Below are 18,945 nucleotides of genomic sequence, written 5' to 3'. Positions count from 1 at the left end.
GTTCGAGAACCTCCGTTGTTTCCTGAACACTGATCAGCTCAGTCTACTCTAACTTGGTCAATGTTTGCATAGACCCGGGGTTCTCAAAGCATGGTTCCTGGACCAGCAGCATCATTTCCCAGGAACCTGTTCAAAATGAAAATTCATGGGTCCCACCCCTGACCTGATGAATCAGAGACTCTGGGGCTGGGCCCAGCAAGCTGTGCTTTGCCCAGCCCTCCAGGTGGTTCGAATGCAAGCAAATTTGAGAACCACTGAGGAGCCCTGGTGGCCCAGTGGTTAAGAGCTCAGCTGCTAACCAGAAGGTCGGCAGTTTAAATCCACCAGCTGCTCCTTGGAAACCCTATAGGGCAGTTCTACTCTGTCCTGTAGGGCCGCTATGAGTCAGAATTGACGATGGCAGTAGGTTTTTGGTTTGGTGTGGAGCCCAGAGCTTTGTAACGTGCTGAATGCTTTCACCTGTGTTAGCTTACTTGCTCCTTCTAGGCTTGAGGTCGGTATGAACATGTTTATTTTACAGATGTGAGAACCAGCAGGGAACAGCGGAGCTGGAATGTTATTTGCTTTTTGACTTCAAAGCCCAGGCCCTGTCTACAGTCCCTTGGCATGGCCCTTTGCTTCCATCATGTCAAGGTTTTATGGTTCTTCTCCCCCACCCTTTTTTTTTTTTTTTTTAACGACTTTCTTACTTTTACCTTGCCACTTCAAAAGGGCAAATTTGAAGTTTAACTGCTCCAGACTCTGGCGGTGGCTGAGTCAGCATACCCAGGTTCCCTTCCCTCCTCATTTATTCACTGATTCTAGGCCCACGGGGACCCGTCGTGCAGGGGCTGTGTGTGTTGGCGCGCAGGGCAGAGCTAGGCCGTGCTCGTTCCCTGGTGGATCTCACAGTTGCCTCTTCTCAGATTTGATGCTGTGCGGCACCCACCACGGGGGTTGGCTTCTGCATGGCTTTTTATCCTTTGTCCTCAGAGTCAGGGGTATTTGTTTGAATTTCCCCAACTAGACTACGTTCCTTAAAAACCAAACCACACCTTTTGCTTTTGGCTCCCAACTCAAGAAGTATCCCCTACAATGCTATCTGCTGCTGTCGAGTCAATTCCAACTCATAGTGACCCTGTAGGACAGAGTAGAATTGCCCCACAGTGTTTCCAAGAAGTGGATGGTGGATTTGAACTGCCGACCTTTTGGTTAGCAGCTGTCACTCACCATATATGGCTCTTAAACACTGCACTACCAGGGCTCCCCTAGAATGCTGTGTACACTAAAAGTGCTTAGTAAATGCTCATTACATGACAAAATGGATAAATAATAATTTGACTTGGGATCAGGCTCAGAAACAGTACTCTGGTTTTTTTTTTTAGATGCTTACACCGAGAGCTGAAGTTTAAAACTTGCCAATATTTTATGTTCACAGAAAATCGAGGAATTTCATCCCAGTTTTGATCCACTCATCAACAATACCTGGGCCAACAGGTTCAGAGCACTAAGGCGATTTCAGCAAGTAGCACGCAAGGTAAGCTTCAGCACCAGATTGAAATTTTAATTTGTTTAACCTTCAGCACAAGGAAATTGAACAACGAGATTTTTTATGACAGTTTTATTGAGCTGTAATTCACATACCATAAAATTTGTTGTTGTTATTAGATGTCGTTGAGTTGGTTCCAATTCATAGTGACCCTATGTACAACAGTTTGAAGCACTGCCTGGTCCTGTGCCATCCTCACAGTCATTATGCTTGAGCCCATTGTTGCAGCCACTGTGTCAGTCCATCTTGTTGAGGGTCTTCCTCTTTTTCACTGACCCTCTACTTTACCAAGCAAGATGCCCTTCTCCAGGGATAAAATTTACCCTTTTAAAATGTACAATTCAAAAGTACTTAGTATATTCACAGAACTGTATAGCCATCACCACTATCTAATTTTTGAAAAATTTTCTTCACTCCAAATAGAAAACCCATTAGTGGTCACTCTTCAACTCCCCTCTCCCTCTAGCCCTAGGCAAACACTGCTTTCTCTCTCTCTGTATTTTCTTCTTCTGGATATTTCATAAGAATGGAAACATAACAATATGTGGCCCTTTGTAACTGCCTTCTTTCACTTAACATGTTTAAGGTTTATCCGTGCTGGGGCATGTATCAGTATTTCATTCCTTTTTTTTTTTTTTTCCTCTCTTAAGTGCTTTTTATGGCTGAGTAATGTGCCATTGTATGGATATACCGTATTTTATTTATCCATTCATCACTTGATGGACATTTTGGTAGTTTGCACTTTTTGGCTAAAATGAATAATGCTGCTATGAATATTTATGTACCAGTGGTTGTGTGGATGTGTGTCCTGAATTCTCTTGGGTATATACCTAAGAGTGGAATTGCCTGGTCATGTGGTAATTCTAGAACAGGGGGGTTTGGATCAGCTATTTCTAGACAGAAGAGTTGAGAATCCCTGTGGGGCCTTGTCTCTAAGGTCCAGGCTTATGCCTTCCCGTTCAGAGTGTGCCACGTCCTTCACCCTCACACTGGTCTTCCACCTGGCACATTTCTGTCTCCAGTGGCTTTCTGTTATCAGGGTAAAATGAAGGCTTCTTAGCCTTTAATGTTAATGGGGGCTTACAGAGCCCTCTTGTTTGGCTGCAGCCACACCCCTCTGGTCCCCCACTCTCCCTGTTGCTGTCCCAGTCCTCATCTTCTTCCAAACACGTCATGCGCATCCTGACTATAAACCTGTGTCTTTGCTCCTCGTCCTCCAACTAAAATGCCTCTTGGGCCCAGCTCAAGTCTGCCTTTCCTCTAACAAACAGCCCTTGAAAGGTTTAGCACTTAGGGGTTTCCTTCGTGCCTCTTGTATCTTATGCTGCCCGTGGGTCCCTTGTCCCTGCCACTAGAATGTGGCTGCCCAAGAGGGGGTGAAGAGTGGAGCCCCACCTCAAACAGGGGAGATCCGATGGTTAAGACCTGAACACTTCATTCTCAGTGTTGTTTCTTAGGTGCTTTATGATCTTAGACAAGTTCCCTAACCTCTGTGACATAGTTTCCTAATTTGTACAATAGAAAATGTCAGTTGCCATCAAGCCGCCCCAACTCATGGCAACAATATGTGTGTCAGAGTAGAACTGTGCTCCATAGGGTTTTCAGTGGATTACCAGGCCTTTCTTCTGCGGTGCCTCTGGGTGGACTTGAACTGCCAACCTTTCTGTTAGAAGCTGAGCGTGTTAATCATTTGCACCAACCAGGGACTCCAGACCTGTATGATGGAGATAATAATAATACCTGCCTCATGGGGTTGCTGTGAAAATTAAATGAGCAAATATGTACAAAGAATTCCAGAAAGTTTATGTTAAACACTATCTTTCAAGAGGCGGAGCTCACTCTGTCGGGAGAGGTACTTGCCCAGAAGCGAGGCCCGTAGTGAACCAGTTCTCCTGGAGAGGCTTTCCCTGAGCATGCTCTGTGTACATGCAGAGAAGAGGTGGCCCCGTGATGCTCATTGAGAAGAAGAAGGCAGTGGAGGGCACAGCTGTTGACAATGGCAAACAACAGCAAGAGACTGGCCAGGCTGGCTTGCCACAAGCGGGACTACCTTATCCCTTCTGCAGCAAGCCCTCCAACCTGAAAAAGCATGTTGTCAACAGTTTTGTACTTTGTTCTGAGTGATGGCTCAGTCTCTTTTCCTTAATCCCACAGCAAGTCTGTTAGTTCTGTGTCCAAATATGTCCCTAGCCAGATGACTTCTTGCCATCTCTGCAGCTATCACCACAGCCCAGGCCACCATCATCTCTTGCCTGGACCAGTCCCCAGGTACATAGCAGCTGGAGTGGTCTTTTCAGAACTTAAAGATGATAATATCTCACCCCTGGTAAAACCCTCCAAAGGTTTCCCATTGCAATTAGAAGAAAATCCACATTTTCTGTCAAAGCTACGAGGCCACACTGGCTTTCTCTCTGTCCCTTAAACACACCTCCTTTGTTCCTGCCTCAGGGTCTTTGTACTGGCTGATGTGCTCTGCTCAGAACTCTCTGCCCAAGATCCTTCCATCACGGTCTCCTCAACGTTCAAGTCTCAGGTTGAGCATCACCTCCTCAGAGTCTTCCCTGGTTATCCTTGCACAGAGGGCAGACCCCCCTCCAGTCCTGCCCTCGTCCATCTACCCTCTTTCATATTTATCTTATTTATTCATCTAAGGGTTTATTGTCACGCCACCTCCTCCGTGTCAACTTGAAATGTCAGCTCCATGCAGCAGGACCCTTGTTGGCTTCCCACTGTATCTCCAGTGGTCCATTGAAAACCCTATAGAACACAGTTCTACTCCAACACACATGTTGGACACAGAATTGTTGTTGCTGTTAGCTGCTGTTGAGTCAGCCCCCGACTCATGACAACCCATGCACAACGAAACGAAACACTGCCTAGATCTGTGCCATCTCCATGATTGGCTGTAGATTGGACCGTGGTGATCCACGGGGCTTTCACTGGCTGGTTTTCAGAAATAGATTGCCAAGCCTTTCTTTCTAGTCCATCTTAGTCTGGAGTCTCTGCTGAAACCTGTTCAGCATCACTGACAGAGGGCTGTGCGTGAGATGCATTGGCCAGGAATTGAACCTGGTTTCCTGCATGGAGGGCGAGAAATCTACCATGGAATCACCGCTACCCCTGGGCACAGAGTAGCCACTTCATAATATTTGTTAAAGAAAAGAGTCCTTTACAGAATGGGAAGAAGTGTAAATCATGGAACGAATGATTCCTTCATCCCCAGCTCTTGGGCATAGGTCAAACACACGTTCAATAACATCTGCTCTGAATGCAAAGCGCAGGGGTGCACAGTTATCATGCCCTGTTTCTACAGAATCATCCATGTAGTTTGTCCTTCAACTGCAAAAATAGCATGGCAGTAGCATTACTATTTAGACATGTCCAAAAGAAGTGATATACAACTAGCCATTCTTTCCACTCTGGAAATATGTGAAAACCCACCCACCAAACCAAAAAAAAAAAAAAAAAACAACCCAGTGCCGTCGACCAGGCCCCATAAATTCAATGGGACAAGGCTAGATGACAAGCCGGTCTTTTTTGTGTTCAAGGTCTGGGCCAACACTGCCCAGACCTTGAAGTTCCGGTAGTCTCAGTCTGGGGCAGCATGCCCCTCTCCTTGTGAACTCCGACTGAGAATGGGGGTCTCAGCCCTCAGTTGCAGTTGGGGGAAAGTGAATTAAGTTGAATGCCTAAATAAGCATGTATCAATAACTTGAAGTCCTTCTTCTCTCCAATTCCAGGTCATGGTTCATCGACGATTAGTCAGTATGCTGGATGCTGTTCGTGAAATGGACAGAGAGGCCATAAAGCAGCAACTCAGTCAAGAGAAAAAATCGCTGTTAGGTAAAGTGTGCCTGTGAAGCACAGTGATGCTTAGACTGATGGTTTCTTTGAATGTGCAGTTTCTTGGTTATGAAGGTACCTGGGCAGAAACAAAATGATTTCATAAATCACGTGTATTACTTCCCCATTTCGGCTGTAACAAATCAGCCCACACTTAGTGGCTTAGAGTTCTAGACGCCAGAAGTCTAAAATCAAGGTGTCAGCAGGGCTGTGTCCTTCTGCAGGCTTCAGGGAAGCATTTGTTTCCTTGCTTTTTTGAGCTTCTAGAAGCTGCCTGCATTCCTTGGTTTGTGGCCCCTCTCTCATATCGCTCTAACCTCTTGCTTCTGCCATCACATTTCCTTCTCTGAATCTGAGCGCCTGCCTCCCTCTCATAAGGCCCGTTGTGATCACAATGAACCCACCCAAATAGTCTAGAATAATCTCTCCATCCCAAGATCCCTAATGTAACCACAACTGCATGGTCCCTTTTACCATATGCACATGTTGTGGAGATTAAGATGTGGAGATCTTGCGGGTGGGGGTGGTCATTACTCAGCTGACCACATCACTATGATGCAGACAGACCTCCATGCCAAGTTTTCCCGGAACACCACCCCAACGGATAGTCAACAAATGGTCTGAAGGCCAAGGGGTAATATCTGTGAGATCTGTGGTTCCGAACTCCCGTTTTGTGTGCAAACCCTCTTGAATCCAGGGAGACCGGGACTGTCGTCATTTATACTCACCGATGGACTGAGTCTGGTGTTGTCTCGACTAGCATTTGCACGGAAAGCTTTTCATCTCATACTGTGGGACATAAGTCTTTGCCATTTAAAGAAATTTCAACCCTTTGATCCCCAGATTAGCCGGGGCTGTTGGAGGTCTAGTCTCAGCTGCTTCTGGGCATCCGAAATCTATACCACCATCTTCTCCCAATATATGCATTTCCAATCTGCGGATCTTATGCAGGTTCACAGGCAGGCCCTGATCCTTCAGACCGCCTCTTCCCTCTGAGCCTGGGTCAGGCTTCCTTTCCTCTCCTCCCCAGGCAGCAAGCCCTCTCTCCTTTCCTTTCTCTCCACCAATATCCGGGTGTATGTTCTTGTTTTTCAAAACATTTTGCAGTATTTTAATTATTTATTTTTTTCCTCCTGTTACTTCTGTCTCTGGTATTTAAGTTTTAATAAAGAAACTCTCTTTAGGAAAAAGCATTGAAAAGTTTACCTGCAAATTATGTGTGGATATCTGTAAAAGGTCTTCATGTTCTTCTTTAGTTTAACAGAGAATATTCGTAAGAGATGCTTTAATTAGGAATTATAGTTTTGTGGAGTAAAAATTTTTTAAAAATTGGAGAAAGGGTTGAGGTAAGGACTGAAAGAGGAACTAAAAATGGAAAAAAAATATGTGTGTGTGTGTCCTTTTTGAAATGTTGTGTTGTAAACTAATTGGCACATGGCAAATATGCAACTAAAGATGGTGGCTTTACAGAAAAACTTTAAGAAACCCCTGAAAGTACTGTTTTTGTTTTTTACCCATAGAAGAGAAATCCTCCAAGTACCTCTTTCTGCCTGGGATCAGCCAAAACGGTTATTCTTCCCGGTTCTCTGTGACACCCAGTGAAGTGCTGCCCTTCGCCTTCCCATCCTACAGTCCTCCTCAGGCCTTCGACGAATTGGTGGGTGCGGTTTGGCTGTGGGGTGGGGGCCGGGCGTGATCCGATGGTGGTCGGCAAGCCCTAACCCAGTCTCACCCCCTCACCACCTCCTGAGGTTCCCAAGGGAGATCTTGCCCAGGAAACAGTGACCAATGGGAAACAAGGGCCACTGTTGCCATTTGACTGTCCTTATATACCGGACAGAGCTCCCTGGTATATTGAGCTCGGTCCTTCTTAACCCTGAACCCAGCATTGAGCCCCTCCTCACTGCTGAGAGCCAGGTCTGAGAGTAGAAGGGCAAAGAGGGAAACCAGATGACCGGGCCTGGCCCCAGGAAGCAGACTCTGCTCAGCAGAGCCCCTTCTGCTGCTGGGGCAGTTGGGGCGAGTCCATACTGCTGGGACTCGATCTAGTAATTAGGGAATGTGGAATCGACTCGACGGCATTGTGAGGGGGAGCCGCAGAATATCTAGCCCATCCGACTCACAACACTCACCTCTCTTTCCTCTCTTTCTCTGTACAAGTGACAGGAGATGTAATAGCTCCTCCCTCTTCCCCTACAGGCACAGTGATGCATTATAATATAAATAACAGCTTCCACGTTGCATTTACCATGTAGCAGGAAGTATCTTAAGAGATTTAGTTATATCAACTCATGGCAATTTCAACAAATCTATGTGATAGGCTTATCATTTTATAGATGAGGGAACAGAGGCACAAGGTCACATAGCCACTAATAAAATGTGGCCCAAGTTCACGCAATTAGTACTGAAAAGTGTGCTAAATCAGTATTGAAAGCGCATAAGCAAAGTAATTTTTTAAAATTTAAAAAATTTTATTGTGTTTTAGGAGAAGGTTCACAGCGCATATTAGCTTCTCATTCAAAAATTTATACACAAATTGTTTTGTGACATTAGTTGCCGTCCCTACAATGTGTCAGCACTCTGCCCCTTTCTACCCTGAGTTCTCTGGGTCCATTCGTCTGGTATTCCTACCCCTTCTTGCCTTTACTTTTGGGCAGGTGTTGCCCATTTGGTCTCCTGTACTTGATTGAACTAAGAAGCATATTCCTCACGTGTGTTCCTGTTTGCTTTATAGGCCTGTTTAACCTTTGGGTGAAAGGTGGGCTTCAGTTCTAAGTTAGCAGGGTGTCTGGGTGCCGTAGTCTCGGAGGTTACTCCAATCTGTCAGACCAGTAAGTCTGCTCTTCTTTTGTAAGTATGAATTTTGTTCTACATTTTTCTCCCGCTCTGTCCGGGGCCCTCTGCTGTGATCCCTGTCAGAGCAGTCGGTGGTGGTAGCCAGGTACCATCTAGTTCTTCTGGGCTCAGGCTGGTGAGGCTGTGGCTCATGTGGTTCACTAGTCCTTTGGACTGATACTTTCCTTGTGTCTTTGGTTTTCTTCATTCTCCCTTGCTCAGAATATGATGGGACCAATAGATACAGCTTAGATGGCCTCTCACAAGCTTTTAAGACACCAGATGCTACTCACCAAAGTAGGATGTAGAACAGTTACAAATTATGTCAGTTGACCTAGATGTCCCTTGAGACCGTGGTCCCCAGCCCTCGGCCCTAGTAACTCAGTCCTTCAGGGTGTCTGGATGTGTCTAGGAAGCTTCTATGACTTTGCTTTGGTCAAGCTGTGTTGCCTTCCCCTATATTGTGTATTGTCTTTCCCTTCAGCAAAGTTAATACTTGCATTTTATCTAGTTAGTGATTTCCTCTTCTTATCCTTCCCCTCCCTTGTAACCATCAAAGACTGGTTGTTTTTTTTTTTTTCTATATGTAAACCTTTTCTTGGGTTTTTATAATAGTTATCTCATACAATATTAGTTATTTTATGGTCGACTTATTTCACGCAGCATAATGCCCTTCAGATTCATCTATGTTGTAAAGTGTTTCTCAGATTCATCCTTGTTCTTTATTGTTGCATAGTATTCCACTGTGTGTATGTACCATAATTTGTTTATCCATTCATCTGTCGATGGCCACTTAGATTGTTTATATCTTTTTGCTATTGTGAATAATGCTGCAGTGAACATGTCTATTCGTGTGATGGCTCTTATTTCTCTAGGATTTATTCCTAGAAGTGGGATTTCTAGCTTTTTAAGGAGGTGCCGTATCGGTTTCCACAGTGGTTGTACCATTTTACATTCCCACCAGCAGTGCATAAGAGTTCCGACCTCCCCACAACCTCTCCAAAATTTTTTTCTGTTTTTTTAATTCCTACCAGTAATGATTCCTACCAGTAATGTCCTACCAGATGATATCTCACTGTAGTTTCAATTTCCGTTTTTTAATGGCTAGTGATCGTGAGCATTTTCTCATGTATATGCCACCTGAATCTCTCCTTTGGTGAAGTGTCTGTTCATATCCTTTGCTCATTTTTTAACTGGATTATTTGTCTTTTTGTTGTTGAGGTGTTGAAGTATTCTATGGATTTTAGAGATTAGACCCTTGTCGGATATGTTGTAGCCAAAAATTTTTCCCAGTCTGTGGGTTCTCTTTTTACCCTTTTGATGAAGTCTTTTGATGAGCGTAATTTTTTAAATTTTAGGAGGCCCCAGTTATCTAGCTTCTCCTCTGGTGTTTGTGCATTGTTAGTTTTGGTTTGTATTGTATTTATGCCACGTATTAGGGCCACTAGCATTGCCCTTATTTTTTCTTCCATGATCTTTATCATTTAAAGTTTTTATATTTAGGCCTTTGATCCATTTTGAGTTAATTATTTCTATATGGTGTGAGGTATGAGCCCTGTTTCATTTTTTTTACAGATGGACATCCAGTTTTGCCAGCACCATTTGTTAAAAAGACTGTCTTTTCCCCATTTAATAGGCTTTCGTCCTTTGTCAAAATCAGCTGACCATAGGTGGATGGATTTATACCTGGGTTTTTGATTATGTTCCATTCATCTATATGTCTGTCATTGTACCAATACCAGGCTGTTTTGAATACAGTAGATTCTGAGATAAGATAGTGTGAGGCCTCCTGCTTTGTTCTTTTTCTTCAATAATTCTTTCCTTATCCAGGGCCTCTTTCCTTTCTATATAGTGTAGGTGATTAGTTTTTCCATCTCATTAAAGAATGCTATTGGTATTTGGATCAGGATTGCATTATATCTGTAGATCTCTTTGGGTAGGGTGACATTTTCACAATGTTGAGTCTTCCCATCCATGAGCATGGTATCTTTTCCATTTATGCGGGTCTCTTTTGGTTTCTTGAAGTCGTGTTTTGTACTTTTCTTTGTATAGGTCTTTTATGTCCCAAGTTAGATTTACTCCTAACTATTTTGTCTTTTTAGGGGTTATTATAAATGGTATTGTTTTCCTGATTTCCTTTTGAGTTCTGTTTGTTGGTGTGTAGGAATCCAACTGATTTTCGTATGTTGATCTTGTATCCCGAACTCTGGTGCATCTTTCTATTAGTTCCAGTAGTTTTCTTGTGGAATCTTTGGGGTTCTCTATGGGTAGGATCATGTTATCTGTGTATAGAGATAGTTTTACTTCTTCCTTTCCAATTTGGGTGACCTTTATCTCTTTTTCTTGCCTTATTGCTCTAGCTAGGACTTCCAACACAGTGTTAAATAGGAGTGGTGATAAAGGACATCCTTGTCTTGTTCTCACTCTCCAGGAGAATGCTTTCAGCCCTCTCTCCATTGAGAATGACATTGACTGTTGGTTTTGTATTAAAAAAAAAAAACTCACCGCTGTCAAGTCGATTTCAACTCATACCTGCCCCATAGGGTTTCCAAAACTGTAAATCTTTACAGAAGCAGACAACCACATCTTTCTCCCATGAAACTACTGGTAGTTTTGAACCACCTTTCAGTTAGCAGTAGAGCACATTAACCACTGCGTCACTAGGGCACGTATCACTGGGATGGGTTTTGTATAGATGCCTTTTATTATGTTGAAGAATTTCCTTCTAGTTTTATTGAGAGTTTTTATCAGGAATGGGCACTGGACTTTATCAGATGACTTTTCTGCATGAATTGAAATGATCATGTGATTTTCTTCTTTTGTTCTGTTTATATGGTGGATTGCATTCCTTGATTTTCTAATGTTGAATCATTTTTGCACCCCTGGTATGAATCCCATTTGGCTGTGGCGTATTATTTTTTTGATATGTGTCTTAGCTACCTCTTGGTGCTATAACAGAAATACCACAAGTAGATGGCTTTAACAAATTTATTTCTTCACAGTCTAGGAGGCTAGAAGTCTGAATTTAGGGTGCCAGATTCTGGGAAAGGCTTTCTCTCTCCTTTGGTTCTAGGGGAAGGTCTTGTCATCAATCTTCCCATGATCTAGGAGCTTCTCAGAGCAGGGATCCTGGGTCCAAAGGAATCACTCCACTCCCAGTGCCTCTTTCTTGGTGGTATGAGGTCCCTCTCCTCTCTGCTCAATTCTCTCTTTTATATCTCAACAGAGATTGACTCGAAATACAACCTAATCCGGTAGATTGAGTCCTGTATCATTAATGTAACTGCCTCTAATCCTGCCTCACTGACATTGTAGAGGTTAGGATTTACCACACATTGAATAATTACATCAGGTCACAAAATGATGGACAACCGCACAATACTGGGAATCATGGCCTAGCCAAATTGACATATATTTTTAGGGGACACAATTCAATCTGTAACAAAGTGATGCTGAATTCTGTTCACTAGAATTTTGTTGAGAATATTTACATCTATATTTATGAGAGATATTGGTTTGTAATTTTCTTTCTTTCTTTTTTTTTTTTTTTTTTTGGTGTCTTTGCCTGGCTTTGGTATCAGAGTTATGCTGACTTCAAAGAATGAATTCAGGAGTATTCCTTCCTTTTCTATGCTCTAAAATAGTTTGAGTAGTACTGGTATGAGCTCTTCTCTGAATGTTAGGTGGAATTCTTCAGTGAAGTTGCCCAGCTCAGGGATTTTTCATTTGTGTTTAGGGAGTTTTTTTGTTTTTTACCTCTCAACCTCTTCACTTGTTATGGGTCTGTTCAGATTTTCTATCTTAGCTTGTGTTAGTTTAGGCAAGTAGTGTGTTTCTAGGAATTTGTGCATTTCTTCTAGGTTCTCAAATTTTTCAGAGTACAGTTTCCATAGTATTCTGTTATGATCCTTTTATTTCAATTGTGTCTGTTGTAATGTTACCCATCTAATTTCTTATTTGGGTTATTTGCTTCCTCTCCTGTTTTTCTTTTGTCAGTTTGGCCAGTGGTTTGCTGCTCTTGTGAAAGAACCAGCTTTTGGTGTTATTGATTCTGTTATTTTTTGTTCTCTATTTCATTTATTTCTGCTCTAATCTTTATTATTTCTTTTCTTCTGGTGCCTGTGGGCTGCTTTTGCTGTTCTTTTTCTATTTGTTCAAGTTGTAGGGCTAACGTTTTGATTTTCACCTTTTCTTCTTTTTTAATGTGTGTGTTTATTGCTATAAATTGACCTCTGAGCACTGCCTTTGCTTTGTCCCAAAGATTTGGGTATGATGTGTTTTCATTTTCATTTAATTCTAGGAATCTTGTATTCCCTCTTTGATTTCTTCTATTACTCAGTTGCTTTTAAGCAAGATGTTATTCAGTTTCCATTTATTTGATTTTTTTTTGTTGCTGTTCATGTTATTGAATTCTACTTCTATGACATGATCAGAGAGAATGCTTTGTATTATTTTGATGTCTTGGGTTTTATTGAGGGTTGCTTTGTGGCCTAAAATGTGGCCTGTTCTGGAGAATGTTCCATGTGCATTGGAAAGGAATGTACACTTTGCCGTTTTCGGGTGTTCTGTATATGTCTGTGAGGTCAAATTGGTTGATTTTAGCCTTTGGATCTTCTGTATCTTTGTTGAGTTTCTTTCTGGATGTTCTAGAAAGGAATGTATACTTTGCTGCTTTTGGGTGGAGTGTTTTATAAATGTCTATGAGATCAAGTTGCTTGATTTGGCCTTTAGATCTTCTGTATCTTTGTTGAATTTCTTTCTGAATGTTCTGTCCTTTACCGAGAGTGTTGTGTCGAAGTCTCCTACTATTACTGTGGAACTGTCTATTTCTCTTTTCAGTGCTGTTAGTTTTATGAATTTTGGAGCCCTGCCATTGGGTGCGTAGATATTTACTATGGTTATATCTTCTTGGTGGATTGTCCCTTTAATCATTATATGATGTCCTTCCTTGTCTTTTGTGGTTGATTTTGCCTTAAAATCTATTTTATCTGAGATTAGTATTACTACTTCTGCCCCTTTTTGGTTACTATTTGCTTGATATATTTTTTTCCATCTTTTGATTTTTAATATATTTATGTCTTTGTGTTTAAAAGCATGTCTTTTATAGACAGCATACTGATGGGTTGTGCTTTTTTATCCATTCTGCCACTCTCTGTCTCTTTACAGGTGATTTAAGCCATTTACATAGTGTGATTATCAGTAGGTATGAGTTTATTGCTGTCCTATTGATGTGCTTTTTGTGTGTTGCTGATGTTTTCTTTGTTCCTCTTACTTTCTTCTGCTGAGTTCCTTTTGTTTGTGGATTTCCTTGTCTTTCATTATTATAGATTTTGTGTTTCCTGAGACTTTATGTTTTTCTTCTTTTTTATTCTGATGAGTAGATTTGTTAACTTACTTTGTGGTTACCTTGAAATTTACCCTTAGCTTCTGAAGTTTCAAGCATTCTTTTATTAATTGATATTGCCTTGACTTTCTCTCCATTTGAAAGCTTTATAGTTGTACTGTTTATTCCTGATTTTATTGTTTGGATGTTGTCATCATTTACAGATTGATGTCTCTGTTTCCTTGTCTTAAGTCTTTTAGTTTTGTTTTATTATTGAGAGTTCTTTATCTAAGTTGGTATCTGGCTGATAGTGTCCTGTGTCCTAGACTCTGGTTGTAGTCTGATGTTGTTGGTTTTCTAACCGAAGGACTCCCTTTAATAATTCTTGTAAGTTTGGTTTAGTTTTTATGAATTCCCTTAATTTCTGTTTATTTGGAAATATTCTAATTTCACCATCATATTTGAATGAGAGTTTTGCAGGATATGCTATTCTTGGTTGGCAATTGTTTTTCTTTCAAGGTTTTGTATGTTATCCCATTGCCTTCTTGCCTGCATAGTTTCTGCCAAGAGCTTGGTTTTATTGTTTCCCCTTTGTACGTGACTGTCCATTTTTCTCAAGCTATTCTCAGGATTCTTTGTCTTTGGTTTTGGCAAGTGTGATTATGATAAGTCTTGGTGACATTCTTTTAGAGCCTATCTTATATGAGGTTCGTTGAGCTTCTTGGATCATCAACTTTTCATTTTTTCTGATGTTTAAGAAGTTTTCTGCCTGCAAGTCTTCAACAGTCTTCTCTGTGTTTTTTCATTTTCTCCACCTGTTCTGCAACTCCCATCATGTGCAAATTTTTGCTCTTGATTGTGTCTCACATAATTCTTAGGTTTTCTTCATTTTTTTCATTCTTTTCTCTGGTTTTTCCTCAAAGCGGCATCCAAGGATTTGTCTTCAGTCTCACTGATTCAGTCTTCCATTGTTTCAAGTTTACTCCTAAAATCTTCTATTTGAGTCATCCATTTCTGAAATTTTGTTGTTTAACTTTTTGATTTCTTGTTGCTGTTTTTGTGTGATTTCTAATTTTTTATTTATTTGGATAATTTGTTTTTGTATTATTTTCTTCTATTGATTTATAATGATTTCTTCTATTGCTTTGTCTGTGTCTTCCTTGGCTTTGGCTATGTTTTCGTTGGTTTTGTCTGTTTTTCCTTGATTTTGTCTGTGTTTTCCTTAATCTATTTACTGATCTCTTGGGGGGAAAAAAACCCCATTGTTGTTGAGTCAATTCCAACTCATGGCGACCCTATAGGACAGAGTAGAACTGTCCCATAGGGTTTCCAAGCAGTAGCTGGTGGACTTGAACTGCCAGCCTTTTGGTTAGCAGCCTGAGCTCTTAACCAGCCTCTTGAATTCCGTACTGAGTAGTTTCACTGCCAGAAGATCATCTGATTCTTTATTTTGATCATTTGCTGGAGCCATGTTGTCCTGCTTTTTTATTTTTTTATATTGCCTCCTGTCTCTGAGACATTAGGGTATTATTCTCTTTTTTTATTGATTGTATATTTGTTTGTTTCATTCTGCTTCTTTTTTTGTTTGTTTGTATTGATATGTTGGGGCAGGCAGGCCGGGCATGCTTTGCTGCTTGGTCATCTGTGGGCACAATAACTCTCACCACCTGTCCATGTGGGCCAGGCAGCAACAAACAGGGCGAGCCTGCTTCATTGGACACTGGTTTGACAAGGTGTCTGAGGGTGGACTGGGAAGGTGCTATCTGCCTCCTGATGTTGGCCCAGTGGTGTAGAAGCATTCACAGCCCCTTGTCAGATAGACAGGAGTGTCACATGGGGAGTGGTATAGGATTTGCTTACCACCTTTCAGCAGCTGGTCAAGTTGTGGGAGGGGAGGGAGAGTGCAGGCCCTGTGTAGCAGCAGGCCTGAGCCATGTATGCTGTAGGCTTGGGGGCACAGTGAGGGCTGGTGGCAAGGGGGTGTGATGTACAGGACTAAATGGGGGGAAGAAAGAGAAAGAAAAGAGAGAAAAAGAAAAAAAACAAGGGTAGCTGGCAGGTGGGGGCAGGACAGGTGTCACATTCCCGAAGGGCCCATTCAGGAATTCTTAGATTGATGTTATAAGTAGGTTATACCAGACCAAAAACCAAATCCATTGCTGTTCAGCTGACTCCAACTCATAAGAACCCTATAGGACAAAGTAGAACTGCCCAAAAATTTCCAAGGAGCATCTGGTAGATTTGAACTGCCAACCTTTGGGTTAGCAGTGGGACTGCTCCTTGGAGGTTGGAAAGGAAACTGCCAGAAGTGAGGCTCATGAAGGAGGGAAAGGTAGGAGCAACCATCAGATCACAACAATGAGTGGCAGTGATTTAAGGAGTGTGACTGGGAGCCACGCTTCTCTTCTAAACTCTGTAAACCAAAAGTAGACTTATATCCAGGACAGAGGGCATTACAAATGTGATGAGGTGTTCAAGACAATAAATCCAAATTGCTACGTCCTGCTCCATTTCTCTCCACTCTAATCTGCAGCTAATGGTCTCAGTAGAACTGTCCCCATTCAAAGATGATTAACTAGAAAGGAGCCAACAGAGGACTGTTGCATAGTTACGGTGGGCAGAGTGGTGAGAAGTGGGAATGAAGGATGAGGAGAAAAAAGAGAAGGGGGGTGCAGATAAAAACATACTTTAGAAGAGGAATTCACCCAGGAAACAGAGGAAGAGTTCAAGGGGGAGGGGGAAAATTCTCCATCTGCTCAAAGAAATTGCAGATGATATTATCTCCCTGAAATAAGAACTTAAAAGGGAGATTTAAGAGGGATATTCTACAAAATAATTAGCATGTTCTTTACAATTTCATCTCAGTTACCTTTTCCATTAAACTCAAATTAAGATTAATGTTTTCTGTAATTTTAAAACCACATATACAGTATTTGGACCCCATGTCAACAATTACTGTCATTTTTCTACTTGTATATAGGCATGAGACATATCCGAAATCATGTTCACCAAATCTGCATACTAGAATTTTGAAACGTTTTATACTTTTTGTATTGCTTGATTTTTTTTAATTGACCTTTTTCACAAACATGAGAGCATAAATTCAGACCACTTTGATGCACAATCATTATTCCCCTTTCAAAGAGGGTCCTTGGGGAGAATTCCATAAATGCTTGATTGCACCATATCGAATTGTTATTTTTTACATTCAAAAACGTCAATTTCGTGTGGTTCATTCTAGTAGAAAGTCCAGACAAAAGAATAGACTTGGAAATTAGAAGCTTGCTTTCTTTCCATGGACAACCAGAATTGGCTTTTAAATCAGGAACACATCCTTAGGCCAGCAGTGAATTACACCACAGACATCATCTCTATGTTCCTGCCCTGATTTGATAGTAGAGGTAGCTAGTATCCTCCCCAGGCTGATTTTTCAAACAATTGTGCACATCCATTCCACACCGATCCACTAGCTGAAGAACAAAAACTTAAACCACATATCTACTAGTGACTCTCTGGGAAGTGAAAAGAAAGATGAAAAATACTTGGCTGCTGGAGCTTTCCCGTTTGGGAGGGGAGATCAGGAAAGATCTCACAGAGGGGTCAGCCTCCACAAGCCAGTTGCTTAAGAAAGGGAATAGTGTGGGTTTTGGAGACAGAAACAAAACCCAACCTATTGCCATTGAGTTGATCTGACTCATGGCAACCCCACGTGTGACCGAGTAATACTGTTTCATAAGGTTTTCTTGGCTATAATCTTTATGGAAGTGGATCATCAGGCCTTTTTTCCATGGCACTGCTGTATGAATTTGAACCACCAACCTTTACGTTAGCAGTCAATTACAAACCATTTACACCACCAGAGAACTTCGAGTTTAAATGATGGTGCCACCAAGCACCTACTCCTTAACTCTCTAGAGTCTCAGTTTCTTCCTCTATGAAACAAGATATTAAATTCCATCAGCTCTTGTGAAGATTAAATGAGTTAATGCACATAAAGTACTTTGCACATTGCCTGGCATATAGTAAGTGCTCAAAATATGTTAGCTATTATGTACCATCATTATGACTCTCCTTTACCCCCAATCCTTAGCAAGATCAGTGAGCTAGGAACACCAATTCTTCAACTGTTTCTTCGTGAGGATATACCAAACAAGAACAGAGGAACTTGTAAGCTGTTTTTTACCCAACTGGCTAAATGCTTGCTTTATCAAGAAAGCCCATTCATTTATTCCCATACCCATTGCTGTTGAGTCGATTCTGACTCATAGCGACCCTCTAGGACAGAGTAGAACTGTCCCATGGAGTTTCTGAGGAGCGCCTGGTGGATTCGAACTGCTGACCTCCTGGTTAGCAGCCATAGCGCTTAACCACTACGCCACCAGGGTTCCCATTTATTCCCGTAAGAGAGACTTTAATTAAACCCTGGACTGTCTACTTGGACTTCAGGTGTACAGTCACCTATACTACCTCTACCCACATCACTTCTTAGACAAGAAGTGACAACACTTCAGAGAGCACCATTCAAACTGTATACAGGGAGCCCCCGACTTACAATGTGTTCAAGTTATGAACTGCACTTACAATCGTCTGTTTTTTGTTTTTGTACATCTTATCGTTAATAATATGTACTACATACAGTGTTGCAGCATGTAATTTGCTGATATCATTCTCAGATGTTCACTTGCAGATGTTTGATTTTATTATTTACTGTTCAAAACACTGCTGTATAGATTTAAATCAGGGGCTTCAGTTGTTTGAAAACGTGGACCCAAGCGCTGATCACTTTGCTGAAGTCAATAGGCAGATTCGGGAAGCAGTGAGATGTTACCACAAAATACGTGATGAAACAAAAGGACCACACAGACAACTCTCACTAGTTTCCTGACTAGGAACACCATCTCAGTTCCCAGGGAGAACCCAGGTGATCCAGAACCTTCACTAAGTGGAGTTATTACCACAGCTGGCAAAACGCCAACGTCGTCCAACTCTTCACCATTGTAGAAAATTTTTATGATTTGTGTATTCTTTAATGTATTATGTATTAAATAAAGATATTGATAATAAAAACTTTTTTAAAAAAATGAGGGATTCAATTTACATCAGAACCAACTTACGACAGAGTTGACAGAACAGAATCCTGTCTTAAGTCTGGGACTACCTGTATTCTCATAGCAGAAGTAGAATTGGGCCCAATCTTTAGTAAATTGACAAGGAATCTCAGCAGATCTATGTGAAAACAAGGTCCAAAATTACTCTCAAATTATTTCAGCACTACCAATAACTACTTTTCTATGGCAGAAAATGACAGGAAAACTAGGTGTCCATTTTAATTCCCAGCCTGGTTCTTCTTTGTGCATTTTGAGCTAGGTTGTTTGGATGTATTTTTGAGGTTATCTTTGGTGTTCTTCAAGCACCA

The 18,945-nt window shown here is 41.5% G+C and overlaps 1 protein-coding gene across 6 annotated transcripts in view; it reads left to right on the top strand.

Annotated features, from left to right (window-relative positions):
* Nucleotides 1-18,945, top strand: part of CFAP221 (cilia and flagella associated protein 221) — a 147,219-nt gene that overhangs the window by 97,198 nt on the left and 31,076 nt on the right. For all 6 annotated transcript variants that reach the window (XM_049889160.1, XM_049889161.1, XM_049889162.1 and 3 more), the window contains exons 14-16: nt 1,418-1,516; nt 5,269-5,371; nt 6,892-7,028. In XM_049889160.1, the coding sequence (XP_049745117.1) occupies nt 1,418-1,516; nt 5,269-5,371; nt 6,892-7,028 (339 nt within the window). The remainder of the gene's footprint in view (nt 1-1,417; nt 1,517-5,268; nt 5,372-6,891; nt 7,029-18,945) is intronic.

Source organism: Elephas maximus, chromosome 6, assembly GCF_024166365.1.
Source record: "Elephas maximus indicus isolate mEleMax1 chromosome 6, mEleMax1 primary haplotype, whole genome shotgun sequence".
In the NCBI taxonomy this organism is placed as follows: Eukaryota; Metazoa; Chordata; class Mammalia; order Proboscidea; family Elephantidae; genus Elephas; species Elephas maximus.
The sequence above is the reverse complement of the archived record's forward strand: the minus strand, read 5'-3'. Positions and strand labels throughout refer to the sequence as shown.